The sequence below is a fragment of the Salvia hispanica genome, chromosome 4, assembly GCF_023119035.1.
Source record: "Salvia hispanica cultivar TCC Black 2014 chromosome 4, UniMelb_Shisp_WGS_1.0, whole genome shotgun sequence".
In the NCBI taxonomy this organism is placed as follows: Eukaryota; Viridiplantae; Streptophyta; class Magnoliopsida; order Lamiales; family Lamiaceae; genus Salvia; species Salvia hispanica.
In genome coordinates, this window is record NC_062968.1 from 30,497,031 (window position 1) to 30,515,091 (window position 18,061).

The 18,061-nt window shown below is 36.3% G+C and overlaps 2 protein-coding genes across 2 annotated transcripts; both read right to left on the reverse strand.

Annotated features, from left to right (window-relative positions):
* Positions 1-11: 11 nt before the first annotated feature.
* LOC125221747 (uroporphyrinogen-III synthase, chloroplastic) lies at positions 12-4,983 on the reverse strand. Its single transcript, XM_048123973.1, has 9 exons — positions 4,722-4,983; positions 4,206-4,293; positions 3,518-3,584; positions 2,751-2,869; positions 2,474-2,569; positions 1,749-1,804; positions 960-1,045; positions 714-848; positions 12-235 (listed from the first exon to the last, which is right to left on the reverse strand). Exons 1-9 carry the CDS (start codon positions 4,926-4,928, stop codon positions 178-180), a joined length of 912 nt encoding a protein of 303 aa, XP_047979930.1. The 5' UTR covers positions 4,929-4,983; the 3' UTR covers positions 12-177.
* Positions 4,984-5,785: 802 nt separating this feature from the next.
* On the reverse strand, positions 5,786-17,229 carry LOC125223138 (xanthine dehydrogenase 1-like). Its single transcript, XM_048126142.1, is given in 14 exon segments — positions 5,786-6,231; positions 6,753-6,926; positions 7,927-8,163; positions 9,195-9,329; positions 9,908-10,069; positions 10,178-10,399; positions 10,560-10,844; positions 11,181-11,420; positions 11,949-12,263; positions 12,884-13,134; positions 13,465-14,950; positions 15,798-15,906; positions 16,453-16,552; positions 16,942-17,229. Coding segments are annotated over 14 exon segments (4,101 nt in total). The 5' UTR covers positions 17,084-17,229; the 3' UTR covers positions 5,786-5,988.
* Between the last annotated feature and the right edge of the window lie 832 nt (positions 17,230-18,061).

An 18,061-nucleotide genomic window follows, 5' to 3' on the forward strand; every position in this document is an offset into this window, starting at 1 on the left:
TCCAACATGGATGGATATAATTAGAAATTAAAAATATAAAGAATATAATTATGAAGTTAATACATTTAGAAAACATACAAACTCTCAAACTTCTACTTGTTTAAAGCTGCCAATGGAAAACTAAATACTACTCCAACATGGATGGATATATTCTCCAAAAGTTGCCAACATCCGACCCTAAACCTTCTGCAACTTGTTTTGGGCCTCTAAGGCTTCCAAAATACTATCTATCCATCTGCAAATGCCAAACCAAATTCAGAACAGCATAGATAGCAGATGAGAGTGGTAGAGTGTAATTAAATATAACAGTACTTGCATGTCGATAGAGTTGAGAAGAAACACCACATAAATAAATAGAACAAACCAGAAATAATCATTAAACTAGAATAAGAAGTTAAGAATTGAATCAACACAACGATCAGGAGAAGGAATTATTTTGCCCAAGGGTCCTAGACGAGTTTCCTTCTATTTAGCAAGCGTAAACTATGTATTTGACCTTGTACACGTGTAATATATGATGGCTGATATATGACAGTTCAGTCCAGATTAATACTCTTGGCTGCAGGAACTTCAACATGGACATTTGATCGTAATACTAGATAGCTCTGATTTCATACATGTTCATGAGTAGTACAAAGGGACCAAGTACAAGCCTACAAGGGTGTAGGGTCATGGAATTTTCACAAAATGTCACATCGAAACAGAAGACATACCCTTCAATGCCTGGATTAGAAGGGAAGAATATATTCTTCATCCCCAACTTTTTAGCCACCAAAGCAGTTGTCTCCCCAATGCATGCAACGGCATTATCCCACTGTTGTTCTTCTGGTATTAAGCTGACCCAAGCACTGTGGGGAATTACATCACATATGCATGAGGTAAATAGGTAAACAAGATTTCTATGGGGATCAGTTAGAGGCAATCCAAGAAATTACATATTAAGGAGAATAGAAAGTTACCGAAGTGCAGAAGGTGATGCTACGGCTATAACAGGAGCTACAAGTGCCTGATCTAAAACCATTTGATCCACATTACTGACGGGTTCCTACATGAAATACCCAAAACAATTCAAGATAATTTAACTAATTAATACTCCATAAATTCCACCTTGCTTTCCTGAGCAAAGATGTATTACACCTCCACATGCATGAGAAAATAATTAAATATATATACAAAACTCAATTTGAATACATTGCAGTTCATCCTAACAAATGGAAATTAACCCAACACCTTCAAATTAATATGAGAGTGTTCTGCCAAGCAGAAGTATTTTGTTTAAAACTTCAAAATCCTCTAGACTTTATCACTACTATCATAAAATAAAGTTAAACTGAAATGGTGCATGAAGAATTGATTGTTTTGAGAAACTCATTACCCCTTCTCTTTCGTCAGTTCATCAAAATACTTACCCAAGATGGAGTGTCAAACCTAGAATAAAGTCAAACTCTACAAGACTCAAAACTTGAGGTATATTAATGATGTTACATAGCTGAATTTTATCCACTAAAATTATCGATAAAGAATAGATATATTATTAAAAAAGCAGATATCATCTTGTTCTCGGCCAGCGTGGAGAAGTGTGATCCACACAAAACAAAGCCCTACATGAGTAATAGGGAAAAGCAGAAAACTCTTTGAATATTGAAGACTAACTAAAAGCTTGTATTCTTTTTCTCACTGCATTTCTGGCCACTAAGGCGCTAACAATAAATAAATGGCATAAAAGTAACATAACACAAATATCATACCGTAGTATATGTGTTTAATCTCATAACCTCAAATCCACGCTTCGCAAGTCCTTCCTCTAAAATTGAAAGCCATACAGTTAGTTGAAATTAGTTTAGAATACTCTATAAAAAGAGGTTTTATGAGTATCGAAAATCCAATACTAACTTCAGTCGGTATTGATTTACGATGTTGATTACATATTTCATGTACTGCTAAGCAGATGATATATTCTAACAGCAACAGCAGAAAACTCCACTTTCGCTGCAATTATTTTATTTTCAAATGTCAAACTTATCATTCTACCATCTGCAACTACTTTGCATATATCCTTGCTATAGAAAATGGCAATTCATATCTTCAGAGAAGTGGATTCAACAAGTTCATGTGGCCTCTTGGATTTCATATTAACAAAATTTGCATGTGACAGATATTTTAATAAATTGCAAGCACAAAAATAAGTGGTAAGAGAAGGAAGAGCACTATACCAGCTGTAGACATCTGAAGCAGCAAGAACTCAAAAATTCTTATTGACATGCATTTACAGAATGTCAGATAAAGTTTAAAGCATTTGTTTCTACAAATCTAGATCAACTTCAACTATTTAAACTCAGAACATTAATTAATCAATTCCATGTTACATCATACTTTTTTAACATTTTTTTTTTGTTTCCTTATAGGTACTCTGTAATTATCATGTGAAAAAGCAACAATGACAGGGAAGGAAACTCATAATTTCAGAACTCACCAATCTCATTGCTAGCTTTTGCTGATGCTGGGTACAAAACAGTGCACCTTGCATTTCCAAGTTTTGGAAGCTCAGCTGCCAAAACCTTGCCAATAGCTGAAATTAAAAATGAAATTACTTAGCTTCAAGCATTCAATCTGACTGGTATACAAGCTGGTAAATGACTAAGTCAATATGGAAGAATATTACACACTGAACAAAGGCATTCACATATAAGCACCCTCACCCTCTTTAGTTGTTACTTATATTGCAGAAATCAGAAACTAGCTTAAAACACCTTTGGATGGTACAAAAGCTACATTCAGGATTTCTTTTAGAGAAGGCCCGATTTTCCCAAATACACTTGATGTACCAGCTCCAACAACTCCAACCCTAACATTTGGAGTTCCTGCAGCTCTGGAGATCAAAGAGAAAAGCTATGAAATTAGCCAACAGGATATCAACAGAATCCACCGATAACAATTTAATAAATAATAAGAGACTCAATGTTAGAGATTAATTCCTGCAGATTAGAAGAGAAAATCTCACGGTTTCTTTCCCTATCTTGTTTCCATAATTAGCTGATTTAGATAAACTAGCCATACTGTAATAAACAAGGATAAGCAATGACTGGACATTGGTTCTATTGAAAATAAAACTAGAGAGACAAGCACACTTGCGAAAAGAAAACAAAGTCAATTTGAGTATTTCTAAGCAAATGCCAAGAAAGTTCCAGCCATGGAGACTTGGAGCCAAACCAGGATTCATGATTTGGACCATGAGATGCATGCCAACGAGAATAGAAATGTCCACCACTGCTATAGAGATTAGAGATCAGAACTGAAATGTTTGTCCAAGAAAAATGATGGTTGAGTTATCTCCTCAATGTAAAACTTGAAAATCACTTAAAAGATGTGGATCATCATTTGAAATATGATCTTAATTGCATTGGAAACCTACGGCCACTAAGTGATTTTCCCTAGCGCTTAGATATAATTACTATGTATTGGTGGACGGAGGGAGTATATGATATCTTAAAGTCCTGATAAGGCAGCTGAACCTTACGTCCAAGCATCAAGAAAAACATTGCCAGCTTCAGGTGAGGTTATGATGATCCAATCAAATGAATTACCTGAAGCATAAAGAATAATCAGATAGAAATTACATATAAATAACTAAATTATTTTATATATTCAAGGAAACAGTACAAAAGAATAACACAATTTAATTTGGTCTAAAAATGCAGAGAGAGAGAGAGAACAGGTCATCCAGACAGCAACTTAAGTTTTTAGGAGAAAAATAAACATCCAATAGTCCCTCGCTCACACATCCATTGATCATCTCTCAAGAAAATAGCACATATTAATTTACAAGTTGCATGAGAGCAGCTCCAGTCAGAATGATCACAACATCATTCTAGTAAATATGAAAAATGATTATCCAAGAACATTACTTTTTATCCAATGGTTCATTTTTATTTTATTTTCTTACGTAGAATCATTTGGAGAGCTTAAAGGATGCCAATGTCAAACAATATCACTTGTTCGAAAAAGAAAAGTGACCAGCTTTAGCTTATATCTATCCTTTTCCATATCAAACACATAATGAAATCTCTCAAGAGTCAAAAGACGTAAGGGCAATGCAATGACACACATACTTTGCTTGTAAGTATATGACAAACAAAATGCAATCTTTTCCGACAACCATCACTTAAAAAGAAAAACGACAAGCGGTGCAATCATGCACATCTTACTGCGTAGTAAAGAAGAAAGCTTGTCAAAACCAGGCAACTGAGTATGCTGAACAAGAGGAAGCTCTAGACAATTAATGCCGCGATTTGCCTGAAAGATGACAAACATTACAGCTTCAGACCATTGTTCTATGATAATTTGCTTGAAAGAGTCTGTTCATTCAGAAAAGGCTAACTCGTCCCAGTCATAATATTCACAGATTAGCTAGCCAAATTGAATAGTTATTAATTACATTCGGAAACAAAAGAAAATGGCAGTTGAGAATTATAGGTCGAACATACACTCATACACTACAAAGAAAATGATGCTTGCACCTTAATTTAACATAACAAGTATTCCAAATAAGAAAATAACACTCATGATTACTATTGTAATTTCGATTATCATAATCATTTGCCTAAAATGATTGACATTGCAATCAATACACATTTAAGTGCAGAATAGAACGGAAATGCCCAAAAATTGAAGAGGTTTGAAAAGAGTGATTCGTGTAATTGGTAGAGTAAGGATAGAATTACCAAAGCGTCAATAAGTGTGCCATTTTTGCCGCGCTCTCTTGTGACAACAACTTTGGGATTTGAAAGAGATGTAGAAGCTGATGAGATTGTAAGGAAAATTCTTGTGCTGTTGAAGTGGCAAGATGAAAAGGAAGACGAAATCGAAAACGGAGAGCACCGATGTGGAGAGATCGAAGAGAAAGTGGATAGAGAGGTTTTAGCCATCATTTCGAGTTCGAGGGCAGCAGCTACAGATTGCACACATTTTTTTTGTTTTATGCTATAACCTTTTTCATAAACACTTCATTTCGGTGTTTTAAAAACCAGACTGGGTTTAGGGAAAGTATTAGTATGATTTTTAATTTTAAAATTATATTATAAGTATAATATGTCAAAGTTAGGATTCAGAATAATACAGTACTGTAAATGATTTTTGAATATTATGATTTGAATTTATGAATTTATATTTGCTGTTATGTTTAGGTATATTGTTAAAATATTTTATTCACTACTTATCATATAAACGCATGTGTAATTGTGTAGACTTATTGGCATTTAAATTATTAATGGAATAATATATATTTAATTATATATATGCTACAGTATTTCGGCTCAACCGATGGTCTGACCAATCCGACCAGTTAAACTAAGAACCGATAGCTACATCGGTTCACTTGCGGTCCAATTTTTTAAACATTAGTTTATTTCCATTGTTAGTCTACTCACCATCTTACCCATTAAACTACGAGCCATAACTAAAACAATTTGCATCAATAAATGAAAACCAAATTAACTACATTCAGATTTACTATCTTGCTCGTGTTCAATTCTTTATCCATCCACAAAAATTAGCTTTAGTAATGGACGGCAGCTTTTCAAAATTGACAAGATAAAATAAATAATGAAAGCTTTTCAAAATTGACAAGATAAAATAAATAATGATTGAAGTATTATTAGTTGAAAATTAAATTTAACTCGGAAAAATTTACCATAGTGAACTTACAAAAATACACCCACTTCAATTTTTTCATGGCCGGAGAAGTGCAAAACTATTGTTATAATACTAACAAATTAGAGCCATGAAAGAAATGAACGTGAAGATCCATTTGCAAACAAATATGGAAGTTGAAGAAGCTGTTTATGGATGTGTCTCTTGTAATACAATGTACATGTTCAGGGCTTTTCCCTGGGACCATATGAACTACCATTGCATTGGGAATTCAATCTATACTAGAAGACATGATTGGTACACAAATTTGATTTCCTTCTCCTTTTCCGAGTAATGATACTAAACACTGAGCTTCGGATGGAAATCTGAGTTGATGAATGGCGCTGTGAACTCGTCCACGCAAGCCATCCGTATGCGTTCAGGAGTTGCCGGATTATCCAGAGGAAACCAGCCACTAAGACCAGCATCTGCCCTCGCAGCTATGATAGCATCCTTGATTGCGAAGAATACAGCCGAGGCCAGAAAGAAGGGAGGCTCTCCCACAGCTTTGGATGAGTGGATTGCCTTTGGATTAGGGGCACCCTGACAAACATGGGTCCACAATGTTAACAACAAAATATTATACATGTGTTATGAATCCATAAAGCAAACAACACAATATATGGTTTATGCAACGAAATGAGAAGGTACAGAAGTATCTGAGTATCTCCAACAAACAGATTATTAACTGTCATCTAAACCAATTAAAATATGTGTAGAATACCCCACCCACCATTTCCCCAGACTGGCTTAACCATATGAGAATGAAGGGGAAAAAAGCTTATACTGCATACGAGAATTTTTGGCAAGCAAAAAGTCGCATTACTAATCTGATTACAGCTTGTTTAACATAGTTATGGGTTAGTAGTATATATTGCTCTTCTGTATCTGTCTACATCTCTAGATTCTAACTCTTTTTTAGCCTCCTTGGGTATTATTGCTGTTTCATCCCTTCTATTACCTTGACGACAGTTTCTCAAATATTGCAGATGATAATTTATTAACACTTTCGGCCAGCAGTAACTAATACCCAAGGAAGCTGAAAAAGGAGTTAGCATGTTTACCTTAAGGAGGGAGATACTGAATTTCAATGGGACGTCATCCATGGATGGAATCTTGTAGCTTCCAGGACCACAAGTGTACAGACATCCTGCTGGTAACCACTTATGAGCAGCATCACCCCATTTTAGCTCTTCCAAAGCCACCCATCCAAGGCCTTGTATAAATGCCCCTTCAATCTGTTGTCAAGGTCCAAATGAATTCTATAAATGAGAAAAAGCTGATTTTTTATTGGAAAGCAGGCAATAATGAGAATAGAGGAAATAGATAGTATAGTTGTAGGCAATGATGACTGAATTATTCCACAGATTATCATTCCAGAATCCACAGCATTAGAGTTTAAATTAACAGTCTCCAAATTTCAATAGTATTAACTCAGTTTAAATCATAAGAGATCAGCCAAATCACTGTTGAGCGTCCAGTCCCAGTTGGAAAAACACGCCCAAGGCTAGTATTATCTGTGCAACACTAAATGATTGGAAGAAAGGTAGAGAGATATTCAATGGAAGACCTTGAAATTACTGAGCTTATCAAGGTTAATAAATGCTGATCTCCAAGGACTAACTATCCCCCTATGAGTCTAGCTCTGCCCTGGAAGAGTAGGTGACTTAGTATATGCTCGTCATAAAAGCATCCCACTCTAGGTAACAGATTCACTCATTTCAGCATAAGAAATATTTGCTTTATTTCTTCAAGGATAGAGCTAAACATGAATGTTGTTCCTTTCGGAACTTCCTACAAGTGTACAACCACAAGTTGGATGATGTCCCAGACAGGTGTTGTACTCTGAAATACTTTTGGAAAGCTTCTCCGCGACTGTCACAAGGATTCATTTTTTTCTTTTTATGGGTCAAACTGGTAAGTTTCTGATATGTTTTATCTGGCGTCCAAGTCATATGGTTTCAAGGTGCATCACATCGGCTCCTGTTGCCGACAAGTCCATTTCCAAGTCAGTTTGAGACGGTTTAATTTAATTTTGTTTTTAGGGCATCATGTTCCAGACCAGAATGTTTTAGAGAAAAAGATGAATTGATGCATTGATTGCATAACAAACACAAAGGAAAAAATTATCAAATTAAATGAGTGCCACAAATTACACAAATAACAGAACCATTGATGAGTGATATAGAAACTCAATATGTCAGTGATGAACTTCATACAAAGAAGCAGAGATCATACCTGTCCAACATCAATAGCTGGATTCAGCGGAAGTCCAAGATCCAAAATCACATCTGCCTGTCTTGTATGGAAGTCTCCAGTTAATGTGTCAATTTCAACCTCAGCAAGTGCTGCCCCATAAGTGAAGTACCTGAATGGATTACCTTTACCAGCTCCCCAATCAAAGCCAATATCAGGGGTTTTATAAAATCCATGAGCAGAAAGGTCTATCCGCTCCATGTAGCATGCACTTACGAGCTGATAATGAAAGTAAACACTTGATGTTATTGACAAAAACTAATTAATTCGTCATCATAAATAAAATCCTGCATGACGAGTCCTGCAAAATGTGTATTTCAGAATAAGAATATACATAGCATATAGAGACGACGGGCATATATCCAGCTACTAACAAGGAATAAGAAGATGAAACAAGAGGACATTCAAAGCTTAAAATGCAGAACTTTGTGTCTTCACTAGCCCTATATTCAGTTTGCACCAGTCTCCAGTTTGTCAAGCTTAGCCCATCAATAGTTCTTCCAATCATCACAGTTAGATGCCAACAGCATCAGCATATATTAGAAATAGCTTTTTGTAGATTTATAAAATATTGATTGGGATATCATGCCGAAGTAAGACACAACACAGGGTTGCTAGGTTATGTGTCGAAGCTGAGTGCATAGCTGTGGCTCACACAGTTACTAAGATGATTGGGGTAAACAATCTGCTTAAGGAATGGGGGTTCGCTTGCAATGAACCTTTGCATCTGTGAAGTGTTTATTTAGTTATTTGGATATGATTTCACTCTAACATCAAAGACTGATAAAGTGCACCAAACATATATCCTTCAGTTCACATCATGTCCAATATCCTTTTCCTGAGTTTAGAACCTATTCTTTCTGGTTTCTTCACTTCATCGAATTTATCGAAGATGCTGGAGTTCCACTGAAGATATTTTATTATATTATAGGCTGAATGAGATCAATTTGGGCTATTATGGAATCCTATAAACTAAAGGTTTTTATTAATCATACAGAAGAGAAACTTTTCATTGAATGAATCTTCATGATCATTTTTACGTTTAATTTTGCAATTCCAATCAATGTTTCAACATGCCAGCATACACCATTAGAATGACAATTTTCTGTCAATAACAACACATCAGTTTACTTGATTTCTCCTTTTCAGCAACAGAAAAGAAAAACAGATCTCATAAATTTTAGTAATCTGCAAGGCAGCGGTGGAAATTGCAGTAGTGAAACTCATTATAAAAACTGCAAAACTATTACCTCGGCAAATGAAACAAAATTGTGTTTTGATGATATAGGTTCCATGCGTGCTTTTATTTGCTCACATGCATCTAAAACTGCAGCACCATATATATCAGAACTTGCAGAAGCAGCCGTTGGTGATGCATTTGGAACCTATTCAGGCAAGTATACAAGAAATTTTTTTTGAGTCTCACACAAAAAATGGTGAATCACGTACTTAAATGCAGGACATGTCAAAATTAGTATAAAAATAGTACTCCCTCCGTCCCTAAAAAATAGACTAGTTTTACCTTTTTGTGCCGTCCCCCAAAATTAGTCAGTCCAAGTATGGGAAGTTTTTCAACAAATAATAATCCTACACATCATTTATAATGTGGACCCAAAAATCCACTAATACCCATTCCACTACCTTTTTCATCTCTCTCTTACTTTTTCTCGCCTCTCTCTTACTTTACCAATTGCACATTAAAACCCGTGCCATTTACAAATTTGTTAATTTTTTGGGGACTGAGGGAGTAGTATTTATTTAGACACAGGGACATTTTTGTTAAACAATCAAACATTGGGAGAAAAAGAGATATATACCCCCAAAAAACCAATACTAATAAGTTACAAATTAGGCACCTGACGTCACTCAAATGTGCAACTTGCAGGTAGCAATTTTGGCAACATTGGTCATAACCACATCTTTAGAATGATCAAGAAGCAACAGAATGTGCAAAATCATTCACCTTATCTGTACTTGTCTCTGATATAAATACAGAACTCAGCGGAATGTCGAAAGAAGACGCAGCCACCTGTGCCACTTTTGTATGCAAACCTTGTCCCATCTCAACGCCCCCATGTGTGACTAGCACAGTTCCATCAGTGTAAACATGGACAAGCGCACCTGCCTAGGACCCACAATCATAGTACCATACAAACGAATCAAATTCACCACCGGAAGTTGAATAGGTTGAAGACACAAAAGCCTTACCAATGAGTATACAACAAAAGACTACCTGATTCATAAATTTTGCAGTAAAAGATATGCCAAATTTTGTAGGGATAATAGCTACTCCACGCTTCTTCCATCTATTATCAGTATTGAACAGCTTGGCTTCTTGTTGGACAGTAAGAAAGTCAGAGGATGTCTTGAGTTGATTCCAGAGACGCTCCAGGGTGCAGTTTTCAATTTTTTGACCATAATGCAACACCGAACCATCTCTCTGAAAATTCACCTCCTGCAAAACAGCAAAGAGAATAGATATATGAATATATAAATAAAAATATATATGTATATATCATAACCTATTACTGCATCAAACCACTAACCAGAAACATACAAGCATAAGAAAATAATAAACAATGACACTGGACACTGCTTCGAGATAAAACATTTACCCTGATCTCTTCCGGAGTTTTTTTCAGTTCCATTGATATCCTTTGAATCCAATTTTCAGCAATCAGCATACCTTGTGGACCACCGAATCCTCGGAAAGCAGTGTTACTAGGAAAATTTGTGAAGCAGACCTTTCCTTTGACCCTAACATTAGGAATCTCATAAACATTGTCAGAATGGAACATGGCACGTTCAAGCACCGCAAGTGAGAGATCAAGTGAGTTTCCTCCGTTGTTGAAGATCTCAAGATCCAAAGCAAGTATCTTTCCATCTTTCGTAAAACCAACCTACAAAATGTATTTCCACAGAGTAAGTTAACCAAAAAATAACTAAACTAAATGAAGAATCATCAGTAAAAACATGTTCTCATTAGTAAGAGAGGCATATTAAAGAGGTTGTACCATAACACTCTAGATCTTCCTACACACAGAAAGACAAGCACTCCCCCCCCCCCCCTCCGAGGCAGAAAAACAAAACCAAAATAAAAGCAGCTTAAGATGTTGAGGACTTCACCAAGTGCATATTGTCAATTTACATGAAGCAATCAAGATGCAAATTCTACATAATGATATCAGGAATGCGGAAACTGTTAATTCTTAACCATTCACAGAAATAAGGTATACCTTATACTTCCCAAGAAAGCTATGGCGTTGTCCTGTTATCATCATGTCAATATCCCTATCCAGTGTAAGCTTTACTGGACGATTTAGTAAATAAGATGGAGTGGCAGCCACGGCAGCAAGGAAAGCAGACCTTGTTTCTTTCCCTCCAAATCCACCACCAACTCTTTTAATCTTGCATACCACTTTTGACATCGGAAGACCAAGTACACGGGCAACATACTGTTGATGCTTCTTAGGGGCCTGGTGGAAATTCAAAACTTTAGAATGGACTTAGAAGGTCAATTTTTTCCACATTCATTTTGTAAAACAGACAAAAAAAACAAGGAAAAGTGCAATGGAAGTAGAGGCATGGCAAAAGAAGAATACAAAAATACTAAGTATAGAGTGCATCGGTCTGAACATGATGTGTAAACAATCATGCCAAGATTGTAAATTCACATGAAATCACTGCCGATTGAGGTGATAGTACCAAATTAATAAATTGAAATAGGGTGATCGGGAAGGGGCCAAAATAAGGTAAGCCACTTGTTCTAAGAATGTGGAATTCATTTTGCAATGATCTCCAAACACTAATGATTGATAATAGAACTTTGGAAGCATTTTATGGGTGAGTATTCTCTCAAATGAGTATGTATGTCTCCTGCCACAATTAAAGCTTGCGCATGGCAAGAAGACTCAAGGAAAACTCCATCAAAGGCCACGTGCGAAACATGCATCAGCCGTCAAACTCAGGTTAGTGAACTTACTTGAGTAGATGAGATAACTTACTTGAGTAGATGAGATCATATGAACTTCATTTCCACCATCAACAGTCCAAACTAAAGTGCTATTTGGCTCCAAGTAGAAATGTTCCTGACCACCAACCTGAACCTCTCCTTCTATTACTTTATCACACTGTTTTGATGAGAAACAGTGGTCTACATCACCTTTCCGAAGGAACCTTTCAGTTTCAGGGTGGAAACTGTTAGCTGCAATGGCTTCTTCAATAGATAAGATTGCTGGTAGTTCTTCATATTGAATTTGGACTTTCCGAGCAGCGAGCTTTGCATTTTCGTGTGTATCTGCCACAACCACCCCAATTACCTGAAAGGTAATGATTCAGCAACCCTAAGACTTTGATGATTGCAAATGAGGGGACAGCAAATTGAAAGTAAAAACAGTAGTTGGCCTCTTTTTTCTGCAAAGATTTTATTTCAGTGACAACATTCTCTTATGCTAGACCATGTATCTGGGATACTAAAGTAATTCCATCTTATAGATTTAGCATCTAACATTTTTGTTTAGCAAGAATCTAGTTTACTGTCTTAAACCTTCTAATATGATATTGCTTCATGACATTCTGGATAACATGTAGTACTACTACTATATGGAGTTCATTGGTCCAGCCCTTCTATGAAATTGCTATCTCCAACACCAATGAATAAGCTAGTATATTGTAATTACATCGTCGCAATCATTAGTACATACTATCGTGGAGGTCATGTATAGTTAGGTTCCCTTGTTTATCTAATTATTTCAGGATTAGATTGTAACCTAGTTCTCTGCTCTCCCTGGAGGCATTTGGTTTTGAGTTTTAAGGTATGATTGATAAATAATTCAACTTAATCAAATGTTTGGTTAGACCACTTACTGACACAGCTCAGCCACATACCCAAACTGATGAAGAAAATGTTTCCCAGCCATAGAAGAAATTGGATATTTACCTGACCCACACACGTGACTACTTCTGAAGCAAAAAGTTCTTCGTCCACGACAACTGGTCCAACCATATTGATCCCTGGCACATGTTTTGCAAAAAAAATTCCTGCGAACCCCGGAGAAGATTTTGCCACACTATTGTCAATCGCAAGTATACGTGCATGAGGCTTCTTGCTCAATATCAATGCAGCATGTAAGCCATTAGGAGGCATAGGAACATCATCTGTATACTCTGCCTCTCCTGTAACCTGCCATCAGATAACACTTGGTTTGACTTCAGCAGAAAAAAGGGGCTGGCCAGAGGAATCAGAATGTCAATTTATTTTCAAGTACCACAGGTGGCTTTATTTGTCTTTTTAACCTTTTTTGTGAATAATTAACAAAAAAAAAATATTTATTATTGATTTGAAGTATAGAGAGTGGACAAAATATACATCCTGATACATCACAAAGTAAAACAGATAGTCATATAGCTAGAGTCGGTCTCTGTACCAGCTCCTGATAGTGAATGCCTGAAATCATTATGTTTTGGACCCATAAAGCTACTCACTCCAAATGCTAACCACTCCAAAACAATGAAAATAAATGGTAGATAAAATAATGGATGTCATAAACACAGAACATGAGTCCTCAGGAAAATGATAATGTTCATAATCGTCTTGGCCGTTTGTGTTGAGAGTGAGGACCGATATAGAAAAGGACACCTATCAACCATTTCTATTATTTTAGATAAAGACTCTTCTAGCATGAGTTATGAGAAAGTTGCAGCATCTGAGTGATCTCCGAAACTCCACCATCCCCCCTGGAGCCTCATCCTTCAGGATAATGTCCTTCTCCAGTACTTCTAAAGAACCATGATACAACTCCTTGTTCCAATGCTTCCCTAGCAGAAACTTCTTGGTTTCAATTGCAGAAATAGAATAAGGAGCAACACCCCCATAAACAATTGATGCATCAGAAACTATCCATTTCTGGTCTTTCTTTTCAAGACAGGCGCGCATTCCCGCATTCACAATAGCTATGTCATCATCTCGCCTATGAGCTTGCTTAAATGCTTTCACAAATTCAAATCGAGAGTTCCAAGGGAGAAAAACAAAAAGAAGGATCTCATTACTTGCCAGATCAACTTTACGATAATCCAGGAAAAAATATTCTGCTGCACATATCCTTATGTTTCCTTTACAATCAGAAATGTGAAACTTCGCTCCAGCAGCCATCCATAGAGGGTTGAGGTCTGATATAGGACTTGCTGTACAGATATTTCCACCAACAGATGCAACATTCCTTATTTGTGTCCCAGCAAACCATTTTAACTGTTCAAGGATGGCTCTGCAAGATGAAGTTTGAAAAGGAGCACGCTGGTCTATGACTAATTTTAGTACTTTGACTAGTTCTGAAAGTTTAACGGCTGCACCAATCTCCAACCCCTCATCTTTTATATTCAATATATTAAGTTCAGGCACGTGAGCAACATGGACAAGAACTGGATAGTGGAAATTTTTAAGCCTTGTTTCAACTCCCACCTCGGTGTTACCAACAACTAATTTTGCATTGGGGTATCTTGTTTTTATATCAAATACATGCTGAAGGCTTAGTGGACGATGCCACTTAAGGCCATTAGACCCAGTCAAATATAAAGCAGTTGATTTCCTCATTAGAAGCTCCGGGGGGAAAATAAGTTCTTTACTAGTGTATGCAGCTCCATCAGTATCACTGTAAGAGATTGGCTTTAGAATGTCACGTCTACAGCTACTTATTGTGGTAGTTACTTCAGCATCCTTAATATTCTGCCCACATGAACATGGTTTACCTGTTGATGGGCAAACAAACTCACTGCTCGAAAGGCCTGAGGATTGAATTGTGTACAAGGCATCATCTGTTCTCGCAAATACACGGAAAGCATCAATTATCGGCCTATAACCCGTGCATCGACATAAATTTCCAGCAAGATTTTCTTTGATGTTCTCTTCTGTGGGTGGGTTTTTAGAAGACCTTAGTAGGGCATACATGGACATAACAAAACCAGGGGTGCAAAAACCACATTGTGAACCATGTGAATTTGCTAATGATTCCTGCACCAGGAACAAGTGTATCAAAATAGATGTCTACAAAGTATGTCATCGAGCAAATCCATCACGGGTATGAAATTAGATAACCTTGTCCTTGGTACAAAATTCATATGAGCTAGTACTTGAGAAAATAGCAAATATCATGAATTTACATGATGTCGCACAGGGCTAACTCCCAGCATCATCAACAAGCAAAGAAATCAGGAAGCAAATGTGTGTCTACATTTAGAAGAAATCCTTAAGTCTTAAAGGCTCCTTAAAGGTATTGCTTCCCTAAGAAGTATGTGAGAGTGACCAAATCTATCTTTTGAATGCAAGGTCAATCAAAGTACTTTGTGAACAGTAGAACTAAATTCCATAGATTGTAATGTTGGCGAAAACTTGGAACAAAGATCTACTGGTAAGTGTTTTTCTATCTCAGCATGTCCGAGTTTAAACCTCGAGCAACTGTGATAACATTACCAGAAAGTCTAAAATGGATGTTTGCCCACTTTCTGCACAATAACAGTGGCTAAGAAAATGGAAGAAGAGAAAAGCTACAAAATGTTGCCACTCTTTTATTCAACTACTCCATATTTATTGTTCTCCTTAATTTTTATGTATGATCAACTCACAGATATAAGGAGTCTATTCATTGACATGGAGAAGTAAGTCTAGTATTCAAAATTTAAGGTCATTGTACAAAGAGATAGAAACAAAAATGAAAGACAGAAAGCAGATTTACATCCAAGTTAAGATAACTACTAACCGCGTTATAAAATTGAAGGCAATACAAAAAACTTGCAATATCAGCAATGTTAGTTGAGCATCATTCAGAATATAACTATCATTGATGAAATAAGGATTCTACCTGTATTGGATGTAACCCATATCTGCAACTACCAATACCCTCAACTGTAATTACATGCATTCCTTCGACAGAATACAAAGGAGCCAAGCATGCGTTAATAGCAAGATGCCTGAAATATGTCAAGAAATGAAAATTAAGAGTAATTCCTGCTCCTTTTATCATTAATTACCCAAAAATAACAAAAATATTGGCATGTAGGAGAAGTGCAACATCACCAGAGAGAACATGTTCAGATGAAGTTTAAAAGCTAAGAAACTGTTATGTAGTACTATAACATAATTACATTAAAATATACAGAGTACTGTGCAAATGAAAGTCTGAACAGATCCAAGTAGAGAAAGACCACATGGCTCTGATGCAACAAGAAATTTGAGCCTGAACCTCACAGTAGAGGTGAAGCATAAACAATACGATAATTACATGACACCATTATCGTGTTAGTCACAACAATGATCAGTTCATCCAACAACATTTTATATCTGGATATTCATAAAAATTGGAGTCTTACATGTCTTGTTATTATTATTGTAAGAAACCTTATAAATGTATTGAAGATTTACTCATGTCTTGTTATTATCATTGTAAGAAAGCTTTAAAAAATGCATTGAAGATTAACTCAAATGCGCGCTCACTAACACCAGAAAGAGAGACTCACACACATTTCTTCAAGTTTTGGTCAAGATAGGAAACCATCACCGTGCATGCTCCACAACCTCCTTCACCACAACCAAGTTTTGTACCAGTGAGGCCTGTATCTGCATTGCAGATGAAAACAAAAGACACGCTCAAACACACATTTATCTTCCCATAAGCATCAAATGTAAGAGTTGTAAAGGGAGTAGCTTTTGAGACACATTCTATCATAAAATACAAGTCCTCTCCCCTCGCCTCCTTTAGCTTCATACTCTTCTTTTCCTTCCCAAACCTGTTCTTCTTTGTTAAGTTTTATTGAGTATTCTGAGTAACCCATCACACATGTTTCTATTCTCTAAGCTAAGCAATCGGAGCATGAACTGAACACATGCTTTCCCCTATTACTGACAAGCGAAATCAGTTTCGATTCACTTGCATCAAAATTATCGTATACAACAAACAGTAAGAGCTGGAAATTAAAATGAAGAAAGTAGCAGAAGAGTTGTGTTACCTCGGAGATATTCGAGAAGGGTGAAGTGAGCCAAGCCATCGGGCAAAACTCGACGGACTCCATTAACGTAGAGAATCGGTTGATTTGATTCGGATTCTGCGTCTACTCTCTCCAATTCGTTCTCTGTAAGCAAAGACCCCATCTTTCGCTCTCTGCTCCTTCCCGATCTTGCTCTACCCTCTTAAATGTATGGGATAATCAATTGACGAGTCGGTGCTTGCAGTGGAAAGGCGGTAGGAGATGACAGTAGAAAGCTTGCTTACGTTTCTTGTGAAATGATTATTTTGGAACAATCCAATTAGACTGTAATCATGCATTATTAGGAGTACTTGATCATCATTTTCATATCTCTTTAGTCAAAAGTTAGCAAGTAGGCCTGCCATATTTGTTAAAGAAATTTTCAATCTAAAAGCCAATCTTACTGTCTTTAAATTCGAACTCAATCCGCACTAGTGATATGATCCTTTTTTTATTGACACGGTACCATAACAATACAGATCATAATACAACAACCAAACGATAACGACAAAAATATATATATATATATATATATCATATTTAAACGATTAAAACCTTATAAAAAATAAAATAAATATAATTAACTCAAGCAATTGTTACAAAATCGATAATTGGCCGTCTTGACTGTGAAATCCACGATGGGAAGAACGGTGGCCTTATTCAACGGCACATGGTGCATCGATGATTGGTGGTCGTGGTGGACGGGCAACAGTCGAAGATTGGAAGGAAATAAAACAACTCTAATTCTAAATTTAATAAAATGTTAAAAAAATAAAAATAAAACTATATTGCTTAGTTCTTAATGGTTATATGAATCCAATTTAAAATCATCTTGTCCTCATCGAATTGACCTGATAAGATTCGTTGAGGCTTAATACTAACCATGTGTTCAATGTCATGTCAAAAACTGCAAACCCGTTCAAATAATAATAATTTCATACTATGGAAAACCTTGGTTGAAAGACAAATTTATAAAACCGAAATAAATTCCAGTGGTATAAGGGTGATTGGTATGGTCGATTGATATATAGAGTGAAATTGGCGTTATGTCTATTTCCATTGAGAGTCTTCCTCTCGAATGTAGCCCATATTAAGATTGAGG